The sequence below is a fragment of the Manis javanica genome, chromosome 8 (genome assembly GCF_040802235.1).
Source record: "Manis javanica isolate MJ-LG chromosome 8, MJ_LKY, whole genome shotgun sequence".
Lineage (NCBI taxonomy): Eukaryota > Metazoa > Chordata > Mammalia > Pholidota > Manidae > Manis > Manis javanica.
In genome coordinates this window covers 10,056,689-10,078,044 of record NC_133163.1, presented here as the reverse complement: position 1 = coordinate 10,078,044, position 21,356 = coordinate 10,056,689, and the positions used below count along the sequence as shown (strand labels likewise).

At 44.9% G+C, this 21,356-nt stretch overlaps 1 protein-coding gene across 1 annotated transcript; it reads right to left on the bottom strand.

Annotated features, from left to right (window-relative positions):
- Positions 1–3,275: 3,275 nt before the first annotated feature.
- Positions 3,276–12,104, bottom strand: LOC108398263 (uteroferrin-associated basic protein 2-like). Its single transcript, XM_017662156.3, has 5 exons — positions 12,046–12,104; positions 9,273–9,926; positions 6,133–6,400; positions 4,258–4,405; positions 3,276–3,562 (listed from the first exon to the last, which is right to left on the bottom strand). The coding sequence occupies exons 2-5, from the start codon at positions 9,904–9,906 to the stop codon at positions 3,359–3,361; spliced, it is 1,254 nt and encodes a 417-aa protein (XP_017517645.3). The 5' UTR covers positions 9,907–9,926; positions 12,046–12,104; the 3' UTR covers positions 3,276–3,358.
- Positions 12,105–21,356: the final 9,252 nt, after the last annotated feature.

The following is a 21,356-nucleotide window of genomic DNA, read 5'->3' as shown; positions in this document are numbered from 1 at the left end:
TGAAATTCCCATAAAGTGGGATCACTGACTCTTGTTTATCCACATAGCACTCAAATTCTAGAATAAATTTTTATGGGTGAATCTTCTGGTGATGGAACTGAGATGACTTTAATGTTCTTTGTAGATTGTCTAATGTACTAATTTCTCACAAAGAGCATGCATCATATTTTTAAAAAACGAATAAAATGTTAAAATATAGTTATTTAATCATATGTATAATACAAAATAAAAGCTCATCCAGGTTGGCATGGTGGTTCCAGGCAGGAGGTACTTTTGAAACATAAAAGCACCCAGGACCTCAATCTGATTTGCCAGTGGGGTGGGGCTGGAGGTGCCTCCGGCCTGTCTGGTGTGTGAGGCACAAGAAAGCCCCTGGTGGAGAGCTGTAGGTGCTCACTCAGGATTTAAAGGTGGGGGCCGTGGGCTTTTGGGCCCAGCACTGATGGGGTCTGCTACCCCGACCAACATTCAAGACCCTCTCTCTGGTCTATGACAATGCTGAGATCTTCCAGGGTGTTTCATAAAACCACATTTGTGATATGACTAAGCAAGAGAGGTGACGTAAATCATAGCGTTCCTTTCTCACCTAAGAAGAACCCAGTTTACTCTCGGCTTGCACATGAATTACTTGGCTCTTTATAATAATTTATCCCATACTAGGGGAAGAAGAAACAACTCTAGAAGTCATGTATTTTGGATTCTATTCCAGGCCCACATAATGCAGCCCACCCCCTAGAGCTGTGAACTCAGTGGAATTGTACATGGCAGTGTCTGTGAAGTACCTGGCTCAGAGCAAGCAGAACAAGGCAGGGCGGGTAGTCGTGTAAGGTTTTAAGGAATTGGTTCACGGGATTATGGAGGAAGGCAAATCAAAATCTGCATAGTGGGCCATCAAGCTGGAGGCCCAGGTAGAGCAGACATTGCAGTGCAGGTCCTAAGGCCATCTGCTGATAGAATTCCCTCTTGCTGGGAACACTGCTCCCTTAACATCCACTCTGAGCACCAATCTCTTGGGGGAAGGCAGGCAGTCTTTGTTCTATTACAACCTTCAGCTGATTGGATGAGGCCCACCCACATTATGGAGGATAATCTGCTTTACCCAAAGTCCACCAGTTTCAACATTAATCTCCTCCAAAAGCACCCTCACAGAAACATCCAGAGTAATGTCTGACCACATATGGGGGCACTAAGGCCCAGCCAAGTTGACAACAAAAGTCCTATGGTGGTAGGAAAGAAGACTGAGCACCACCTCACTTAGGGTGCGCTCTGCCTCCTTCCTGGAGTGAAAACCTTTGACCTTGGTGCCCAGGCACTTCACCTGTCCTTCCAATCTCAGGGTCAGAGGGCATGAAAATGTGCCCTTACACATGTCTAGGGAATGCAAACTCATCTCACCTTCAACTCCACCTTGGAATCATGCCAGCTCATAACCACAGTATGGAGGAAGGCTACCTTGGCCCCCAGTGAAGGCACCACATGTTGTGGCCCTGAAGGTCATGGATGGCACAGCTCGCCATCACTACTTGTGCAAGTGGGCTTTGCTGAGTCTATAGAAGTGACCTGGGTGCCTACTGCTTCTCAGTGTCTTCCCAGTATTGTTCTGACATGTGCCAATAACCTCTTGTTTGTGTGTCATGGCCCACCTCCCTTTAGCTGTGGAACACTGGGCCCCTAATCTCCACTATGAGCACCCTGAGGCAGGTAGGACATTAGGGCTGATCATTATCTGCAAAAGCACTCTAGCATGCGGGACACCAGACCCTACTTGTCCTCCATGAACACCCTCTACTATGTGGAACACTGAGCCCTTAACATCCACTCTGAGCACCAATCTCTGCTTTCGATGTAGATCTGCTTTCACATGAAACTTGTGCAAGCACAGGGCTCCAGGCCTGCCTTCCTCTGGTTATGTGGCTGACACCACTTCCTCCACATCTTCTAGACTATTTCATCTTATTGCTGTTCTCTCAAGTTAGTTTCTTTATTGAGCTACTTCTCCAAGCTGCTCTTATGGCCTATTCCCAGGCCTCTCCTCTCTTAGACCTTGCATAGTAAAGTGGTGAAGCAAATGGCAAGCTCTTTTCCCTGGCACTTGAGTGTACTCATTAAATGAATGAAAATCCAAGCCCTGAAGTAGTGACTCCTCTGGTAATGTGAGGGGTTCCTTCAGGCTCACCTCATCAAAAGAAAACACTTGTCCTGTCCTGAACCCCACCACAGCTGGACTTTGGTTGGGCTTTTCACTGCCCACCCCTGGCCCCCCAGCCATCCAGCTCCTGGTTGCTAGGTCTAATGGAGACGCCCCGCAACAGTGTAGCCTGGGCTTGGTCATGGTGTTACGTGACTCGCAGCCCTTCATGGCCCATCTTTTGCCTCCAATTTCATTCCTGGCCTTGTGTTTTCAGCACCGAACCTTGGCTTTCTACCAGAATAGTTTTATTTTACCCTCTGGCTCAGCCTGCTCTGGGTTTATGCACTGCACTAGCCCACGCAGGCAAGATCCAGTCTCTTGGGTGTCATTCTTGAGTCAGCCTGTTTGGCCAATATCTTTACCAGCTACGCCCATAGCCTCTGGGTGTGACCTTTCTTGTCAAATGACCTGCCGCTCTCAGACCCCATGATCCCATGTATCCAAAGAAAGTCATGGCTAGCCAGGTATTATACAACTGCCAGCCTTCCTTAGACACCCGCACACCCCCCCCATCTGTGCACACCCACCCTTCTGCCTCTTACCCCCTCACCAGTTTTACTTCCTATCCAGCTGCAGAAAATAATAACTCCCTCCTGGGGGTCATTTTAAAGATGAAAAGCGACTAGGGTCTGAGGCAGAGAAGTTGCTGCCAGCGTATTTGGGGCCCTTTGCCTTCCTAAGTGCCCCATTTCCCTTGTAGCTGGGCGAACGCACAGAGGCCCACTGAGGTCAGCTGGTGCTGGGCCTTCTTCTTCCCATCCTCTCTGAGGCGGTGCCCTGCCTCTGCCCACCCAGCTGGCAGAGGGAGTGTGGCGACTCTTACATAGATGAGGGGTCAGGATCTGACGGCCAGCTGGGCAGGAAACAAGAGTAATGAGACAGCCAAAGACTGGAATGACCCACCAAAACCTGCTCACATCCCTCGGAAGTGCTTCCCAACAGATGTCAAGCCCAGAACAGAAGACGCACTGACCAAGTGTCCCTGGCAGGCCCCCAGCCCCTTCTTACCCCTCGTTGTTCCTGGACAGATAGATCATCGGTGACCCATCCCAGCTCCGCTCACAGACCACTCTTTTCAGTCGACTTCTCTTGAATCACTAAGAGTGAATTTTATTCACTTTATTTATAAGCAGCTACATTCTAGCACAGCACAGAATGGCCCCATCTCTACTTGGGGTTGAAGACTTTGCCCACAAAGAGCTCTTTTTGAGTTTTCTCATTCTGCACAAACAGGAAGAAGGGTCTGTTGAATTTCACGACTATAGGAGATGCCGTCCACGCCTTCGAGAGGGCTGCCTTCTGGTCCATGTGCTTGGCCGCATCCACTGCCACACCTTCCTCGCTCATTTCCACTCGGGCTTCATGCACAGCCTGGGGAGAAATAAGTCCCGTCTCAACTCTGGGCGTGAGCAGACTAGCTGGCCCGAGAACAAGTCAGGCAGTGTGCCCAGCCAGCCCATCATGGCCAACCAAGGTCAGGGAGGCAGGCTCCTTCCATGGCCAATGGCCGATGGAGGAAAGCTGGCGCCCGTTCCTAAAAAACTACTCCAGGATCTCAACAGTCAGAGCCACCCTCGAAGGCCAGATGCCTGAAGGAGGGGCTCACACCGCAGCTGCTAATTGCCGAGTTCAGATTCCCATCATGTGCAGACAGCTCAAGGAGTTTCGGTGTTTACAAGAGAGGAAAGGTGTCTAGAGCCCAGAGGATGGTGGGTGGTCTGAAGGCTTAGGTTTATGGTCCGAAGGCTTACATCATAGAATTACTGAGGGACGGTCCTTTCAAACACCGTCAAGAAGGATGTGGTGTAAAGAAAGGTAAAGAGGATGGGTGCTGGATATTCTTGTTTCCAACCCAACAAAAGGTGGGGAACAAAGAGAGTTCCCCACTCTTGTGGACGTGTTTGTGCCAGCATATCCACGTCTACCCTCCAATCTGCAGGAGATCCTGCTGAGGAATATGGTGACGTTGCCCATAGTGTGGTGAGGGGCTTGGCATCTCTCAAATCCAATCCAACACCCAGCACTCAATGCACACTTGCCCAGACTCTAGAAATTGCCCCACTCACCTCTAAAATAGCGGGGAGATGGTCCTTTGTGATGCCTAATAAGTCTGCTTTTGGAGTAAGCAAATTTTCGATGCCCAAGACAGGGAACAGATTTCTTAAATTTATCCTGGAGGAGATCTTGAGTCTGGGCATAACTATGTGCACCAATCTGTGAAGAATGAAAATCACAGGGAAGCTGAAATACATCCCTCTCCTAGGGCCTAGGGTCCAGGGGAGCATCGTGCTAAGACTTAAAAGCTTCTTCCAAGTGAAAGGGAAAGAAGAAAAAGGGTTGCCTGGGGAGAGGTGAAAGGTATTGCAATATGAACTGCAGTTTTTAATTTCCAAACAAGCCACTTGCTCAAGGTACACCTTACTTCTCAACTCTCCCCTTCATAGGCTCTCTGTTCAAGAGAAGATGAGGGTCAGACCAGGGAATGAGTCCCACCAAACTTCCATCTATAAGCAAAGGTTTATATTGGACAGCGACCCTAAATGTGGTAAGAGAGACTGAAGGCAGAAGGTCACCTTGCCTGACGTAGAGGAAGTTTTCACAAGAGAGAAAAAATCCAGCCCACCAGTTAAGCTTTCAGACAGAGAGGACTCCTGCACTTGGAGATTAGCAACTCTATGATGAAGGTAGAGCATGAGAAGATGTAGCGGCAGCCCCCCCACCCACCCAAGCCTTTTAGCCTGTGTCAACGGAGTGTCAGCTTCCAACTGGATAGCAACCCATTCCGTTGGGTTCCTCTACTGGTGTATCCCCTCTGTCCCAACCAAGCACATTGTGGAAGGTGTTCAACCACCACAGCTGTGGCAGAAGACGGCAGATGCACTCTGCTGTGACCCTCAAGCACAGTAGAGGTGGACTGCACAGTAGTTTGTGCTACTACAAGGCGTGCAGTCAATACTACTTGGAGGTTTCTTCCCAATCTGTGCTTTTATTGCCTGAAGACTGCCCCTGCCCCTTCCAAGATCAGGGAGGCATTAGGCATCATGCTTTCACTGTGTAACTTATCCACCTTTGATTGGACATTGGTAGATAGCACACCTAAGCTGGATCAATATAATTCTCCTTTCCAGGAATATATAATCGGAACTGCAAAATATCAGAATAAGCCAGGAGCGGAGCATTTGCTTGAATGGAAGAGGGTGGTCCACAGTGGTCCACAGTTCTCTCAGCTTGAAATTTGCCTCCTTAGGAACCTTCCCTGATCATCATGCCAAATGAAGATCTCCAGTTAATACTCCACCTCTGAATGCTCTATTTTCCATTATCTGCATAGCTTTTATTGCAATTTGAAATTACATATTTGTGAATTGACTTTCTGCCTCTCCCACAGACTGGAAATTCCATGATGGCAGAGACGCATTTGTCTAATCACTATATTCCCAGCACCAAGTGGTGTCTGGCATAGAATAGATGCTCAGCAAATATGTGTTGGGTGAGTGAGTCATGTGCTAAAGTGGTGAAAGCTGGTTTGCTGAGCAAGACAGGTTAGAGGCAAGGATGAGGGACACCACGGGAGATGGAGTTCCCAGTGAGGGTGCTGTCCCTTGTCCCATGTTGTGACATGGCTGTGTTTATACCCTTAGGTTCTATGACATACCCATGTATCTTTCTAACAAATTTCTTGTTTACCCCCTTGAGCTGGTAGGAGGTGGGTTTCTGATACTTGTAATCAAAAGTACCATAACTAAGACAGGTTAAGGGGCTTTCAACTGATAGTGGAATCCAGGCCACCATTCTTTTTCTTCGGTTTGTTTCATTTTCTGCAGCTACACTAGGAAATGACCAGATGCTCAATTGTCACCAAAATAATGACTTGCACAGAGGAAGTGAGGTCTAAGCAGAAATTCAGTGTGAATGTAGGATGTCCCTCCGGAATAGCACACCTCGTGTCGCCGGAATTCATAAGTTCAGCTCGCTTAGAGAGGATCTCTTGTAGAGCAGATTCAGATTGTCTCACATCTGGGAGCACCAGGACAGCGGACACATTTCCCTTGCATAGCATTTTAACCATTGTAGCAGACAGTTCCTCTGATCGTTTATAAATCATTAGTTCTGTCTTCTTCATCATATCCACTGGAACTATGGTCTTCTCATCCACAAAAAAATCCTCCTTCTGTGTGAGGTTAGCTTGAAAAGCTTTTTCCCAAATGCCTGGGGGAATCAGAAAAGACAAAATTAGAGGGACCTAGCAGAAAATGCATCACCACCCGCATGTTTGGGAACCCCAGAGGCAACTGGCTTAGGGTGGAAGCAGTCTCTTTACATTCATACCATGACCTAAGTAAACAGAATAGTTAAAAGTTTAGATTAATGCAAAGAAAAGAAAGGAAACACATAATTTTCAAAAATATTCACTATAGGATTTCTTTAAGTCTGTGTTTCTCAAAAGATGTTTGCCAAATTACTACCTGCCTCTGGTGCTATGACACAAAGAAAGGATTTTGTTGTCAAATAATTTGAGAAACATTGACCACAACATCCCTTCTTTGAATTATCCCATTGCATTTTAGTATAAGAGTTCTAACTTCTCTGGCAAAGACACTGCTTAAAATTTGTTTTTTAAAAATTTTAATTGAATTGAATTGCTTATTCAAGGAAAGAAACTTTTCATCAGAAACACACACACACAGACCCCTGCATGGACTCCTACTTTAAATAATGCATTTCATCATTTAAAAGAATTTTTAAATCAGGATTTAGAAAAAGATTCAATATACACAACAGTCAAAACTGCATCTGTCACCCAGATGAGTGCCATCTTGTCTTGTCTGGAAAATCTCTACAGGCGTTTTCAGGACCTTGTTTCTGGTTCTACAGCTAAGCTCATGGCCCTTTATTCCCTTGTCTTTACTTCTTACCTTCTAAAGAGAGAGATGGATAAAGCTCTTAGGAAGCTTTCAGAGGGAATCATGAAGGAACATTTCCTGGAGTATCCAGATAAATAATTCCTCCAAGATCATTTGTGGAGCACTTTCTATGTCCCAGGCATCTAGCTTGGAACTGTGGGTCCAAATATGAGTAACAGATGGTCCCAGTAGCCTGAGCAACAAGCATTCTGTGCTGGGAAGCATTGCTTTATGGAAATTTCCCTCATTTGTCATGCAAAGGGAAGCCCCTCTTCACATCCTGGTAGGAACTCCATTTAAGTCATGATAGGATATCTATTCATTTACTCATTCAACACCTAAAATTTCTTAAGCACCTAAAATGTGGTAAATACTGTAGTACTATATTAAGTACAGAGGTTATAGCAGTGCACAAAACAGAGGAGGTCTTTGTCTTCATGAAGTTTACTTACTGGCGGGGGATACAGAGAGAAAAGCAGCCCACCAAAGTAAATGATTACAAAGTATGGTGAGCATTATGAAAGACACAGTAGGGGCTAAACAGCAGCATGGAAGGACTTTGTCCAGATGGCCAGGAAGCCTCCTTTAAGGAAGGGGGCATTTAGGCTGAGTCTTAAAAGAAGAGGGTGCTCCTTCTGGCAAAGAATAGAGAACATTCCAAAAACATGCCATAAACCAAGACAGGGCAGAGCAGAGCAGGATGCATTTAAGGGAGAGGAGACAGTCATTGTGGATGAGGCATATGGGGTGAGAGGGATAGAAATGGAGGAACACTGGAGGGATGAGCAGGGCTCAGAGCATCGTGCCAAGTTGGATTGGACTGAGTGCCGAGTGCGACAGGAAGCTATAGGAGGGTGTCAGACATGATGTAAGCATGTTAGAGCGATGTGATATGATTTCGGTTTTAAGAAGATCACACTGGCTTTCTAATGGAGACAGTATTGAAGGGAGGTATGAATGGAAACAGAGCAATTGGACAGCTGGGGCAAATCATCTAGGCAAGAGATAGTGGTGGCCTAGTCTAGGAAATTGTAGAAGGGATGGTGAGAAGCGAACACATTCCAGATAAACTTTTCAGGCAGAATCCATTGGGTGTGGAGGCTAAGAGTTTTCATCTGAAGCAGGTGGATGGATGGCACTAGGATTCTGCAGCATCGGGGGGCCACAAGGAGGTGCACCAGGTGGGAGGGTGCAGGGCTTGGTGCATCGCATTTCAGGGTCTGTGAAACACCCACAGAGAGTCAGTAGGAAGATGGTCAGAGTCTGGCCCTCAGGCGAGGTGGTGCATACAGATGGGGAAGAGGCAGGGTGCAAAGGGTGCTGGAGGCCACAAGCCTGGGTGAGAAGGGAGACAGCTTTTAGAGGTCAGAAGAGGTGAAAGCAGAAAAGGAGACAAAAAGTCATGAGCTGCTGGGCAGGAGGAAAGTAAGGGGAGTCCTTGGGCAGGGAAGACGGCAGGGGGCCCACCCTGAGGGGTGGTGGTAGTAAGCACGTCCTCACTGTGACGGGAGGGGAGGGCAGGAGAAGTGTGTAGGGGTTGGTAGGCTTGGCAGGCACGGGGCACAAGAAGGACTTTCTGTCTGATTGTTCTTCTTGCCCCATTTGGGCAGGAGAAAAGGTCAATGGAGGAGGTAAACCAGTAACTCGGAGTGGAGGAAGATGGCATGAAATAGATGCTTTCGAGTGGCAACTGTGAAGCGCCCCCCGCCCCAACCAAGGAACCAGGGGCAATCTCAAGATCGGCGAGCATAAGTTTAGAGTGGTATTTTAGACACCTAGTGCCTTAATTCAATGACACCCTGAATTCAGGGCTGGACACAAGTCTGAGGAAAATCTCATCTCCCACTGATCTGATTTTACACAAGTGAATTAACCTGATGCTCAGGCCTCTGCAAAAGATTTTTTTTCCTTTTTACCAGCAAGAGTCACTGCATCTTACTTCCAAATATCTTCCATATGACAAATACTATGACTAAGAGGATTGGGAGAAGAGAAACTTATACTTGCTACTGTAAGTGAAATCAAAGTAAATTAAAAAGTTTTGGATTCACTGCTCTATGAGCAAATGAGATATAATTTACAAAAAAATACATTTTTTTTCTGAACTTAATAAACCTTTTGGGAGACAAGGGCAAAGATGACCCCAAATGGGAATTCATGTCCTTAATAACGCTCACCTTTGAAGAGAATGTAGTTTACAAGAAACAGCAAAGTGTGAGGGTCCAGATCGGTGGCTAATTCGTCGATGTTCTCTTGCATTTTTTCAGCCACATGGTGGTCGATCTGCTTCTTGGTTCTTTCTTCATCTTGGAAGTTAACCATGTGGACTTTCATGTCAAGTGTGTTATTTAGCTTGTGCAGAAACGTCGAGTCCATCTTCCTGTTTTTATCAACAAACAGAATGTCCCCGTGCTTCAGTTCTATATTTCTATCCAGCTGGTGCAGTTTCTGGAAGAGTTGGTGCACATCCCACTTTCTGATGTCCTTGAGGTCAAGTCCAAGGTCCTTAAGGAGGTCAGTGAACACCGCGGACTTGTTCTCTAGGGAGAGCTTGGCCAGGGAGGTGGAGATGCTCATAGGAGAGAAGATGATATTCTTCCTGGGAGACTCCCTTAACAAAGCATCCAGCAATTTGTGGGCAAGTGTATCGTTGTCAGCTTCTAATTTCTGGAGGTGAGGTGGCATTCTCCTTGACAGGACGGGGTTGATATCCCATTTGGGAGTTGTTTGTGTTTTACAGAAGATGCTATTCAGAAGGCCACAGTAGATGAGAGCCAGAGAGAGAGCGAAGTGCACTCTCCCGCGGGGCATTTCTGCAGCGATCTGGACACCTGTTATTGGAAGGAAAAGGAATGAGGGTGAACAGTTCATGGAACGTGTTCTCAGTCCTGAGGAGCTCCCAGAAGGCCTCATTATTACCTGGGTGCCATTCACCTGGGTGGGTTACTATTGGTCCTTGATTGGAGAATGCTTGCTAAGTTCAATGAGAAAAGGCTAAAGGATATTAGAATATGACTTCAGGCACATGAAAGATAAATGACTTAGCGATGAAGGATCCCTTTCTGCCTCTGGCCTGCACTGCAAGTGGGTCCTTGTACAAGTCCCTTCCCCATCCCGGTCCCCTGCTTGCTGTGGCATTCTATGACTTCGAACACCACGTCTCACTGGGGTTTCTTTCCTTTCTTTTTTCTCTTTTTTTAAACACAGGGTTATTGACAAAGTCCTGAACAGTGTGGAAAGGGAAACAAGTAAGAGATGAGATGGAGCAAGGATTGCAGATCCAGATGCCCACAGGGATCCGGTTAGAAAGATACTCGTGTGAAGTCAGCAAGTGTGACGCAGTAAGTGCTGAGGGCTGGGGCAAGGGGAGGGCGTGGCAGGCCAGAGCGCGGAGGTGCTGCTCCCCTGCGGCTGCCATTACCACGTGAGGGGGTGGCTCAGAGGTCCCGGGTGTTTTTATGTTCCTGCTGAAGCTGGAAATTCAGATTTTTACACGAAAACTTCAGTCTTTTCAAAAGTACTTGTAAGCAGCATAAAGCCTAGATGTAGACCAGATCTGGCTTTAAAGATGCCCATGAAATTTCTGAAATAAATCCTAGCTGGTGCTCAGGTGACTTGGACATCTGTTAAACCAAGGACCTGGCAAAAGTCATCTCAGAAAAGCCTATTCTCCTCCTTGGGTCCCCCCAGTCTTTGTGGCTCCTGCCTCCCTCCCATTTTTAGGGTAAAAACCCTTCTCTGTCCCCCAGTGTGCCACCTATATTTGACTGAGATCAAAATTCAGGTCCTGAATCTGCTGGGTGCTCTAATGGTGGGATTTGGGGCACCACCAAAGGGAAAGGAGAAGATATAAACCAAGACCTGAGTTTGGGCTCATGCTTAACCTCTTCTGGGCAGGGCCATGCCTTCTCCTTCTCCTTGTTTCCCTACATTTCCTAGCACAACTCTGGGCATGGGGTCCCCTTATCTGCATCCTCACCATCACCACTGGCACCCTTGTCATGGCTACTGAAACAGTAGCTGCTATACATGAAGGTTTATGCCTCTCCAAATTCCTATGTTGAAACCCTAACCACTAACGTAGTAGAATTTGGAGGGAGGGACTTTGGGAAGTAACTAGGCTTAGATGAGGTTGTGAGGGTCCCATACATATGGCCGTTTATTAGTGCCCATATAGGAAGAGACACTAGAGCACTGGCTGTCCCCCGCCTCTGTCCCTGTGTGTGCACCCACAGAGATGAGGTCATATGAGGACACAGTGGGAAGACAGTCAGTCATCTTACCTGACCTTGGGTGTCCAGCCTCCCAAGCTGTTAGAAGAGTGAGTTTCTGTTTAAGCCACGCAGTCTGTGGTATTTTGTTACTGCAGCCTGAGCTAAGATAGCATCTCTCAGCTATCAGTTTTGCCACCTGCCAACCAACCCTTCCAGCCAACTTGAAGCCAGAGTGGGCTCCCCAGTGAATCAATCATCATTTTCCCTTCCTGGCTCCCCATGAACTTCAAGGGGATGGAGCACAAATTCTTCAGATGGCAGAGAAGCCCTGTTATGCCCTGGCTCCTGCCAACCAGATCTGTAGCTCTGAGCAGCCTGCCATACTCCCTCACTGGCCCCTCCGCCTCCCACGGTTGCTCCTGCCTCCCATGGCCGCACCTCCATCATTCTCCCAGTCTCATCCTTCACTGCCTCTTCCATCCACCCCATCTGAGTGGGGAAAGGGGCAGTGAGGGGTCAAGGGCATTGCAGATGAGGGAGCAGCTAGTAGGAGGGGGTCAGGGGTGGGGATAAGAGTGATGGGAAGGTTTTAGAAAATGCACATGCATCCTTATTACACTGGGTCTTCCATCATCTTTCCAAGGCACATACTACCTGAAACATGGCAAAAGAGAAATAAAACACATGCTCATATAGAACCACATTGTCCCCAAGAGAAGAAAGGTGTCTTTCTTACCTTCCAGAGGAGCGTATTGGTGCCACAAGTACTTTGCAACTGTCAGTGACTTACTTATACTGCCGCTGGTGTAGTGAAGTAGATAAACCTGAGTTAATATTAACTTGGCCAGCAGATCATGTTCAAATATTGCCTAAAGCTAGTGTGACTGAATCACTTCTGTTATTTTTTCTTCATGCATCAGTACCCCCATCAGTGAAACAATGAGCAAATTAATGGATTAGGCCACCATTTGTGTTACTGTCCACTAACTTAACTCATGCATTGTTTCAACCAACACCTACGTAGGCCCTATGAAGAGCCATGCTCTATGCTAGGTACTAGGGGCACAAGATGCTTAAGGCCTGGCCACCTTGAGGGGAACCCCTGACCCCAAGAACCTTTTGGTATAGAAGGAGAAATGCACATATAAGGAGACTGTGGGGCACGTCTTGATAGTTCAAGAAGTACACGTTGCTAGCACACAATACCAATAAGGGACAGAGCAAGTGAAGAGACGGGTGCAGTTAATCACTGGGGTCATCGGGAGAGGATGAGTAACCTCTCATCTAGGTCTTATAAGATAAGCAGGAGTCTACTCATCCTCAGGAAAGCCTGAAGAGGGATTCTGGATGCTGGGACGGGGTTACGATGCCTGGGGAAGTGGGGGAGCAAGGCCATATGTGCAGGTTATTCCAAATGTAACAGGAGTTCATTCATGAAGTGAAATGCTTGACAAATGTTCTCCCCAGTAGCCACTAAAGAGCAGGAAAAAATTGTCAAAAATTTTTTTTCAATGCCCCAGTAATCTACTAAAGGCCTATGGCAAATAGCTAAGTATTCATTCATGAGAAGTAGTGAGCTTTGGGTAGAAAATAGTGAGTCCGTAGCATTCTTGCCTGGGGCTGCTTTCCCCTGTACTGTTGGTGGGCGGTCTAACCAGAGTGTGGGTTCTGCTACTAGGGCCAATTCACTTTGGAATGCTAAGGTGAATATCAGTTAAAGTGATGATCTCAGTGGTAAACAAAGTGTGTGTGTGTGGAGGTGGGGGCAGTGCTTCCACCAGCCTGAGGTTGTGATGGGGTCAGTATATAAACCAACCATCTAGTATATAAACCAACAGGGAGTCCTAAGAGATGTGACAGCTATAGGGGGCTTGATGAGTTCTCTGCATATCCCAAGTCAAATGTGTGCAACAGAGACTGGAGCAGGCCCAAGCCACCCACACTCCCCTGGCTCACAGAGAAGCAAGAGTAAAACGTGGAAGGTAAAATCTGGTTGGTACTTTATGACTGTCTGAGGTTTGAATGGGCTCCTCAGCCTACACACAGATCCATCAGCAGAAAGTGGAAGCTTTACTGGCTCAAGGTATTTGAGAACAATTTCTGACCACTATGTGGCTAAACAGTAAGCAATACAGAAACAGGGATGACTGCTGGGAGGTAGCCTTAAAAATAAAATAAAGAAAAGGGAAACTGAGAAGAAACCTCAGTGGCCATAAATTGCAAGAGAAACATTTTATAGATTCAGTCCAGGCAAATTACTAAACAAACAAACCAAACAAAAAACCCTCAGGATGGAAGAATCTGAATCCAGAGTTACTGTATATTATTTAAAATATCAGGATTCAAGGGAAAAAAATGTGAGATGTGCAAGGAAACAAAAAGGTATGAGCCATACTCAGGAAAAAAGAAGTCAATAGAAACTGCCTTTGAATGTCCCCAGATGTTGGAGTTAGCAGCCAGAGACTTCATAGGAGCTATCATAAATATATTTAAAGAACTAAAGGCAACCACGTTTAAGGAACAAAGGAAAAATTGATGACAACGACAGACAGGTTCCAAAAATGGGAATCTCAATAAAGAGATAGAAACTATTTTTTAAATGGAAATTCTGGAGTTGAAAGTACAATAACTGACATAAAAATTCACTCAGTAGTTCAGTAGTAGATTTGAGATGATGGAAGAAAGAATCAGTGAACTTGAAGCTAGACCAATGGAAATGATTCAGTATGAACAGACAAAGAGAAAAAATTTAAATAAAAAATGAGCAGAGCAGAGCCTCATTGACCAGTGATACAACATTAAGCATATTAGCATAAATGTAATGGGATTATCAGAAGGAGAGGAGAGAGAGAAAAGGGAAGAAAAGGTATTTGAAGAAATACTGACTGAAAGCTTCTCAAATGTGGCAGACACATTGGTTTACAGATCCAAGAAGCTTAAAGCAATCCACACCTAGATATCATAATTAAATTGTTGAAAGACAAAAGTAAAGGGGAAATCATGAAAGCAGCAAGAGGAAAAACAACTTATCACATACAGGGAATAAAACAGCAATGAATGGCTGGCTTCCAGTCAGAAACATTGGAGGGAAGGACACAGTTGGGGACGTATTTAAAGTGCTAAAAGAAATTTAAAAAAAACCTGTCAACAAAGAATTCTATATCCAACAAGACCATTATTCAAAAATGAAAGTGAACTAATGATGTTTGCAGATAAGTACTCAGAATTGTTGTTAGAGAACTGCCTTACAATAAATACTAAAGCAAATCCTTGAAATAATACCAGATAGAACTTGAATCTAACAGGAAGAAATGAAGAATGAGGACAATGGTAAATATGTAGGTAAGTATAAAAGACTCTATTTTTCTTTGAACTTCTCTAAAATCATAGGATTGTATAAAGCAATAAATACAATGTTGTTGGGTTCATGACAGATATACCTGTAATATATATGGCAATAATAGCACAAAGGAGGGGGATGAAATGGAGCTAGACTGGAGTCATATTTTTATACTTTCCTGAAATTAAGTTAGTAGTATTTTGAAGTAGACTGTGATCAAAATGTATATTGTAATCCCTAGAGGAAACAAATTTTTTTTCAAAAAGTAATAGAGTGATACACTGAATTTTTTTACTTAATTCTAAAGAAGACAATGAAGAAGGAACAGGGAAGCAAAAGAGACATGAGGCTAGTAAAATGGGAGACATAATTGCAAACATATCAATAAATACATTAAATGTGAATGGACTAAACATTGAACTTAAATGAAAAAGATTGTCAGACTGGATAAAAAAGCAGGACTTACCTACATACTGTCTGTAAGAGACACAGATTAGATTCAAAGATACAAATAGGCTGAAAACAAAATGATGGGGAAAGATGCACATGCAAACAATAATCATAGTAGGTATTACTATAATAATAGACAAAATATACTTCAGACAGGAATGTTACTACAGACAAAGAGGGACATTTTTTTAATGATAACAGGATCAATAATCAGGAAGACATAACATTTATAAATGTATCATACTTAACAACAAAACCCCAAAATACATGAAGCAAAAATTGGTAGAACTGAAAGGAGAAATAGGTAATTCAATAATAATGGAGACACCAAAACTTTACTCTTAATAACTGTTGTAACAACTAATCAAAAAAATCAACTGATATATAGAAGACATATTATCGGCCAACTTCATTTGCAGAATACTCAATCCTCTTCTGCAAAATACACATTCTTTCTAAATCACATATGAAACATTATTCAAAATAGACCACATGCTGATCCACGAAACAAGTCTAACAATACATTTTAAAAGATTGAAATCATAAAAAGTATGTTGTCTGACTATGCATGACACATTCACAACAGAAAGAAATCTGAAAAGGCCATAAGTATTTGGAAAACAAGAAACATATTTCTAAACAACTCATGGTTCCCTCCAAAAAAATCACAGGGGAAATGAAAAATAATTTAAATGGAATGAAATAAAAAAATTCAACATACCAAAATTTATGGGATGTAGCTAAAGTAGCAGTTAGAGAAAAATTTACAACTAAACCTTTACATCAGAAAAGGAGGTACCAAGATAATTAAATGGGGAAAGGATTAGTCTTTTCAACAAATGGTGCCAGAAAAAATAAACACCCATAGGCAAAAACAAAACCAAAAAACGTATCTTTCCTTGCAACATACGAAATTCAACTCAAATGGACCATAGACCTAAATTTAAGTGTTAAAAAAAATTCTTAAGCTATCATTGATATACACTCTTATGAAGGTTTCAGAAGGAAAACAATGTGGTTATTATATTCGCCCTTATTATCAAGTTCCCCTGTACCCCATTGCAGTCACTGTCCATAAGTGTAGTAAGATGCCACAGAGTCCCTATTTGTCTTCTCTGAGCTATACTGTCTTCCCCGTGACCCTTAAGTGTTAAAATTTTAACATTTCTTGAAGAAAGGAGAGGAAAAGTATCTTTCTGACTTTGTCTAAGCAAAATCTTTTTAGACACAACACAACAGCATGCATCATGCAAGAAGAGAAAGTAATAAATCAGATTCCACCCAAATGAAAAACTTTAGTACTTCAAAAGACATAGTTAAGATGAAATGTCAAGACACAGCCTGGGAGAAAATATTTACAAAACATGTCTGATAAGGGATTTGTGTTGTGAATATGTAAACGACTGATAATTCAATAATTTAAAGGCAAACAACTCAACTAAAAAAATAGACAAAAGACTCTAACAGACATTGCACCAAGGGACACGTAAATAGTAATAAGCACATGCACATGTGCTCAACATCATTAGTTAGGGAAATGCAAATTAAACCCATGATGAGATAACATACACACCCATTAGAAGGGCTATAATGAAAAAGACAGAAAATACTAAGTGTTGACAAGGATGTGGAGTAACTGGAACCCACACACACTGCTGGTTGCAATGTAAAATACTGACATGCTACCACATGGGTGAACACCGAAAGTATACTAAGTGAAAGAAGCCAGGCTCAAAAGACTACATACTATAAGACTCCATTTACATGAGATATCCAGAAAAGGTGAAGTTTTAGTAGCAGATCAGTGATTCCCTGGGGCTGAGAGGAGGGGCAGAATAGACTGACAATGGGCCCGAGGGAAATATTTTGGTGTTGGAAATGTTCTAAAATATAGGATTGTACTGATACTTCAGAATGTTATGAATTTACTAAAAATCATTGAGTTATACATGGATAATGAGTGGATTTTATGGTATGTGGATTATTAGCTCAGTAAAACTGCTAAAAAAAAAAAAAAAGAGTAGTGGTAGTAGGTTTGGTGGGAAAGATGGCAGGCCTGGAGTCACAGGGACCAGAATGCCAGCACTCTGGCTGGTGTCTGTGGGAGGACCTTGAGCAAATTACTGTGTTATGGAGCCTTAGCTTCCTCGTTTGTAATGGAGGAAATAATACCTATTTTGCAGATTGCTCTGAGAGCTCAGTGAGATAATGCATATGTTCAATAGGCACCCAATCCGTGGTGCCCTCCTGGCTGACCTCTGACGTTCACGGGGTTCTGAGTCCCTTGACAGCTGATTATATTGGAGACTGTGATCCTGATGACCTGTTTTGCTAGAATCTCCCTGTGCACTAGAATCTTCCCATTCCTCCTGCCCCAATTTCCAGAACAGGGTGTCTGCTGTGATTCCCACTTTCTTGTGAGACTGCCTGTTAGCTGGGACAGCTTAGGCCTGGCCACCTGGGCAAAGTTCACATGCACCTGGCTCCTGTCAGGCCTTACTGTTTTCTTTACTGGAGTGTCTCCTCCCTGCTCCTGGCCTCCCACTGGCCCTGGCCCTCAGCTACCTGCCTGACGCTTTATGTCATCAGCCTCCTGGCCAGACGCTATATTTGCAGGCCAGATATCTCCCACTCATACTCTATGCAGAAGCTAACAGGCCATTTCCCCATCCTCCAGGACCCTCATTATGTGTCTTAGTCCACCTGCCAGCTTTATATCTCACCACTCACTGCTCAGTCTTCTGCTTCTAGCCAGACTGAACAATTGCTGATGAACAAACGAGCCAGGCTTCTCCTTTACACGCACTATTCCCCCTGCCTGGAACCCTGCTCCTTCTCAGGCTAACCCCATACCTACCCACTCTTTCATTCAGCTCAGATCTCTCCCTGAGAAAGCCTTTCCTGAGATCCACCCCTTCTCCCTACACCTAGGCTGGGTTGGGTTCTATGAGCTCCCAGTAATTCTCCATTCTCACCTCTCTCCCATCATGTTGGCTTGCAAGGTATGTTGGTTCATTGCCCTGTGGTCTGTGAAATCTTGTTGGAGAAATCTGTACATGATTCACGATTATCTCCTTTGTGCTGGCACACAGTGTGCAAATGTTCAGGAAATGGACAGATACGTATGTTTTATTCCCTCGAGGGATTCTATAATGTCTTCTTCTCCCGTAAGAAGCCCACCGTCCCTTCCAGGGCCATCCCTCTGCCACTAGGAGGTGGGTCACTTGGCACTCTTTGAGGAGAAGGGCTGAGCTAGAGGAGGGAGAAGATGCAGCTTCCAGCCCTGCCTCTGCTTAAACCCTTAGTAGGTGCTGTACAACAATGGCGGTTACCCCTGTGCTGAACGGTGCCGGGTGGTGGGCTCCTGGGTCTCACACCTGATCTACAGTATCACATCTAATTCTTAACATTTGTGTAAGGCAGGTACTATTGTTACTGTCCCCATTTTAGAGACGGGGCTCCGGGCTCAGAGACATTCAGTAATTTGCCCACAGTAACACAGCTAGGTGGGGAGCAGAGCTGGGACTCATATCAATATCTATCTGACACCACAGCTGTGCCCCAGACCTACCCCAGAGCTCCCTAACCCACAATCTCCTCTCTTTGGTAATAGATCCTGGACTAAATGGACAGTGAGCAAACTCATATGGGTAACAGCTTTTTAAAAATCTTTAAATGCTTCCTCTTGTCTTTATGATTATTGTATATTATATAACAACAATATTATTTATCAGGAACAACAATATCAGCATACTTTCTTAAGTAACTTTTATTTTTTAGGTGCCCTGTCACAGAGAGAATTTTCTTTTTGACTTCATCTAATAAGTATGCGCAGTGTGTCGTTTTAATGGTAGGTCTCTGAGGCACATTTTGTGTGGGCTGGTGGGCTGGTGGGCAGGAGGTGCATTAGTGCCAGAGATCAGCTACATACTGGGGGACACAAAGAGAGCCCGTGTTTGTCAGTGGCTCTGAGTGGGACAGAGGAAGCAGGACATGCAATGTGAGGGAAGCTTTGGGGTACAGAGGGATGGGGGAGCTCTGTTCTGCATGAATACCTGCCTTTTCTTCTCAACTCTCAGCTGGGAAATGATCTCGGAAGTCCTCTTTGTTTTAAAAAATTTCGTATGCGGACAACAAGAACAATGACATTAACGTGTAGCTTTCACTGGGTGCTGACGGTTTGCAAGGCATTATTCTAAGCACTTGCTGTGTGTTTACTCACACGACAGCCCAATGACGCAGGAACTATAAGCTTTTAGGGGAAAACGAAGTGCAGAGCAATTGCCTGACACTGAAGTCATGAGGTTAGATCATGGGGGAGCTGGGTTTCCAACCGTGACTGGGAGCTAGAAACTTTTCGACATCCTATTTTCTTGAGCTCTGCCCCTTTTGCCCTTATCTCCATGCTGAGTAAGTGTCCTGCATGCAAGCTCTCTGATGCCACACCCCTGGGAGCAGCGTCTGCCTGCCTCGACACAGGGGTGGCCGCCGGTTCCGAGACACAGTGACCCAGGTGACCAAACTGCACCTGGGGGGACTTTCTCAGATTTCATGCCCATGTGGGTGCTTTGGATCCCCTCAACAGTTTCAGTTTCTTGTCCTACAGTTCAGTGAAGGGCTGTACGAGCCAGCACCCTTGCATAGCTCCCCTCCTCTCTGGACTGTGAACTCCATGAGGCAGGATTGGTTCTTTGCTGTACGTCCAGCCTCAGCATTGTGTCTGGTCCACAGTATGTGCTCTGTGCACCTAACTGCGCACCCATGGATTCGCTGGCCAGGTGACTGGTTAGGTGGAGCCACCACACCCACCTAGAAAAGTGAGATGCTCTGGGTGTCGTGGGTGGTCTGCGGACACATTGTCTGTGATGCACTTTCAAATACTCTATCACAGACATGAAATGGTGATTTTTATTTACATTCCAGGGGCAGTTAGCTAACCTCTGGGGAACCAGGTTAGCAATGCTGCTGCCGGGGTAGTTAGCATTTGCAGGACGCTGATCAGAAGCCCACACCCGAGGTGACTTCTACAAGCTCTGGCAGACTAGAATTAACTCTAGGTTGGTCTAGAACACTGTATCAATTGCATCAACACTAATAAGCCTAATGGATGTTTTAAAAAAGTGATTTTCTAATGATGAAATAACTGATGTATAAGAAGTATAGATTGACTGGAAACAATGGACAGATACTTCTGTCCTTGTGTGAACAGTCCCAGGACTCAAGATTTTGAACTTGTTCTTTATTTATTTGTTTAGATGCCTGTAGGAGGTTTTGACAACTGGCTCTGATTATAAAGTTAACTGAATCTGCCTTAAAAATATTGTCACTCCTGCCCTGAATGAAACTTTCATACAATTCTGTAAAAATCGTTCTTAATATTCTATAATTGATGACTTGGCATCTTTAAGTCATGGGTCAAACTAATGGCCAAAGTTGTTTAATCTGCATTATTGCTACATTTTCACTGGAACACAAAAGCCATATTATGAACTCTCCATCCACAAGCCTCAATCTCTGTGGTTTGCTTTCTGCCCAACAGGGGGTGGCCCCACCCAACCTTTCCCCTACTGTGCTAATAAAGGCTCTTGCCCTGCTTTCCCAGGGCTCCTGCCCCCGGACCAACCCTGGTGCTTCCCTGTGTGGCTCTGCAGGGCATGACATGGCCTCTCCTCCTGGGAATTGTAGGTAATTCTGTTCTTTCAAAGGCAGTTGTCTTTGTGGTTATCATCTTACTATAACTAATTAAAACAATTCCTGAGCACGTTTCAAAACAAATGCAGAGGATAGGCCTCTGAAAGAACAGAGACTGAGAGCTCACCAAGCCAGCAGAATATGTTTTATGACCATTCTTAGGCCTGCTTGCTAATACAAGTCTGAGTGGGCCCTGGAATGCCACCTGAGGCTGGCTTTCATTGTGATGTGCCACCCGGAGTAAGGTAGTGGGGAAGGAAGCTAAAAGCCCTCACCCACCTCTGACTACCCGGGACTTACTCCCCCCATAGCTACCAGGAAGAGCTAGTAGTTGTGAACAACAAACGTGTCTGGCCAGTTTTTCACTCTGCTATTTTCACTCTGCTATGAGCGACTGTAGGGCATCCTGGCTGCCCTTGGCATGCTGCATGTGCATGGAGCCAGGTCTCATCCAGCGTGCTTCTCAGAGGAAAGGAAGCCAGGCTTTGCCCCATGATTTATAAGGCATGCCCAAGGACGGGGCCTTGCACATAAACAGTTTGCTCCAGGCAGCATTGTCAAAGAGT

Coding starts and splice junctions, on each gene's coding strand:
- LOC108398263 (XM_017662156.3), bottom strand. CDS start 9,906: ATGCCCCGCGGGAGAGTGCACTTCGCTCTCTCTCTGGCTCTCATCTAC. Junction 6,401..9,272: donor AAACTACATTCTCTTCAAAG/GTGAGCGTTATT, acceptor TGATTCCCCCAG/GCATTTGGGAAAAAGCTTTT. Junction 3,563..4,257: donor ATCTCCCCGCTATTTTAGAG/GTGAGTGGGGCA, acceptor ATTTCTCCCCAG/GCTGTGCATGAAGCCCGAGT.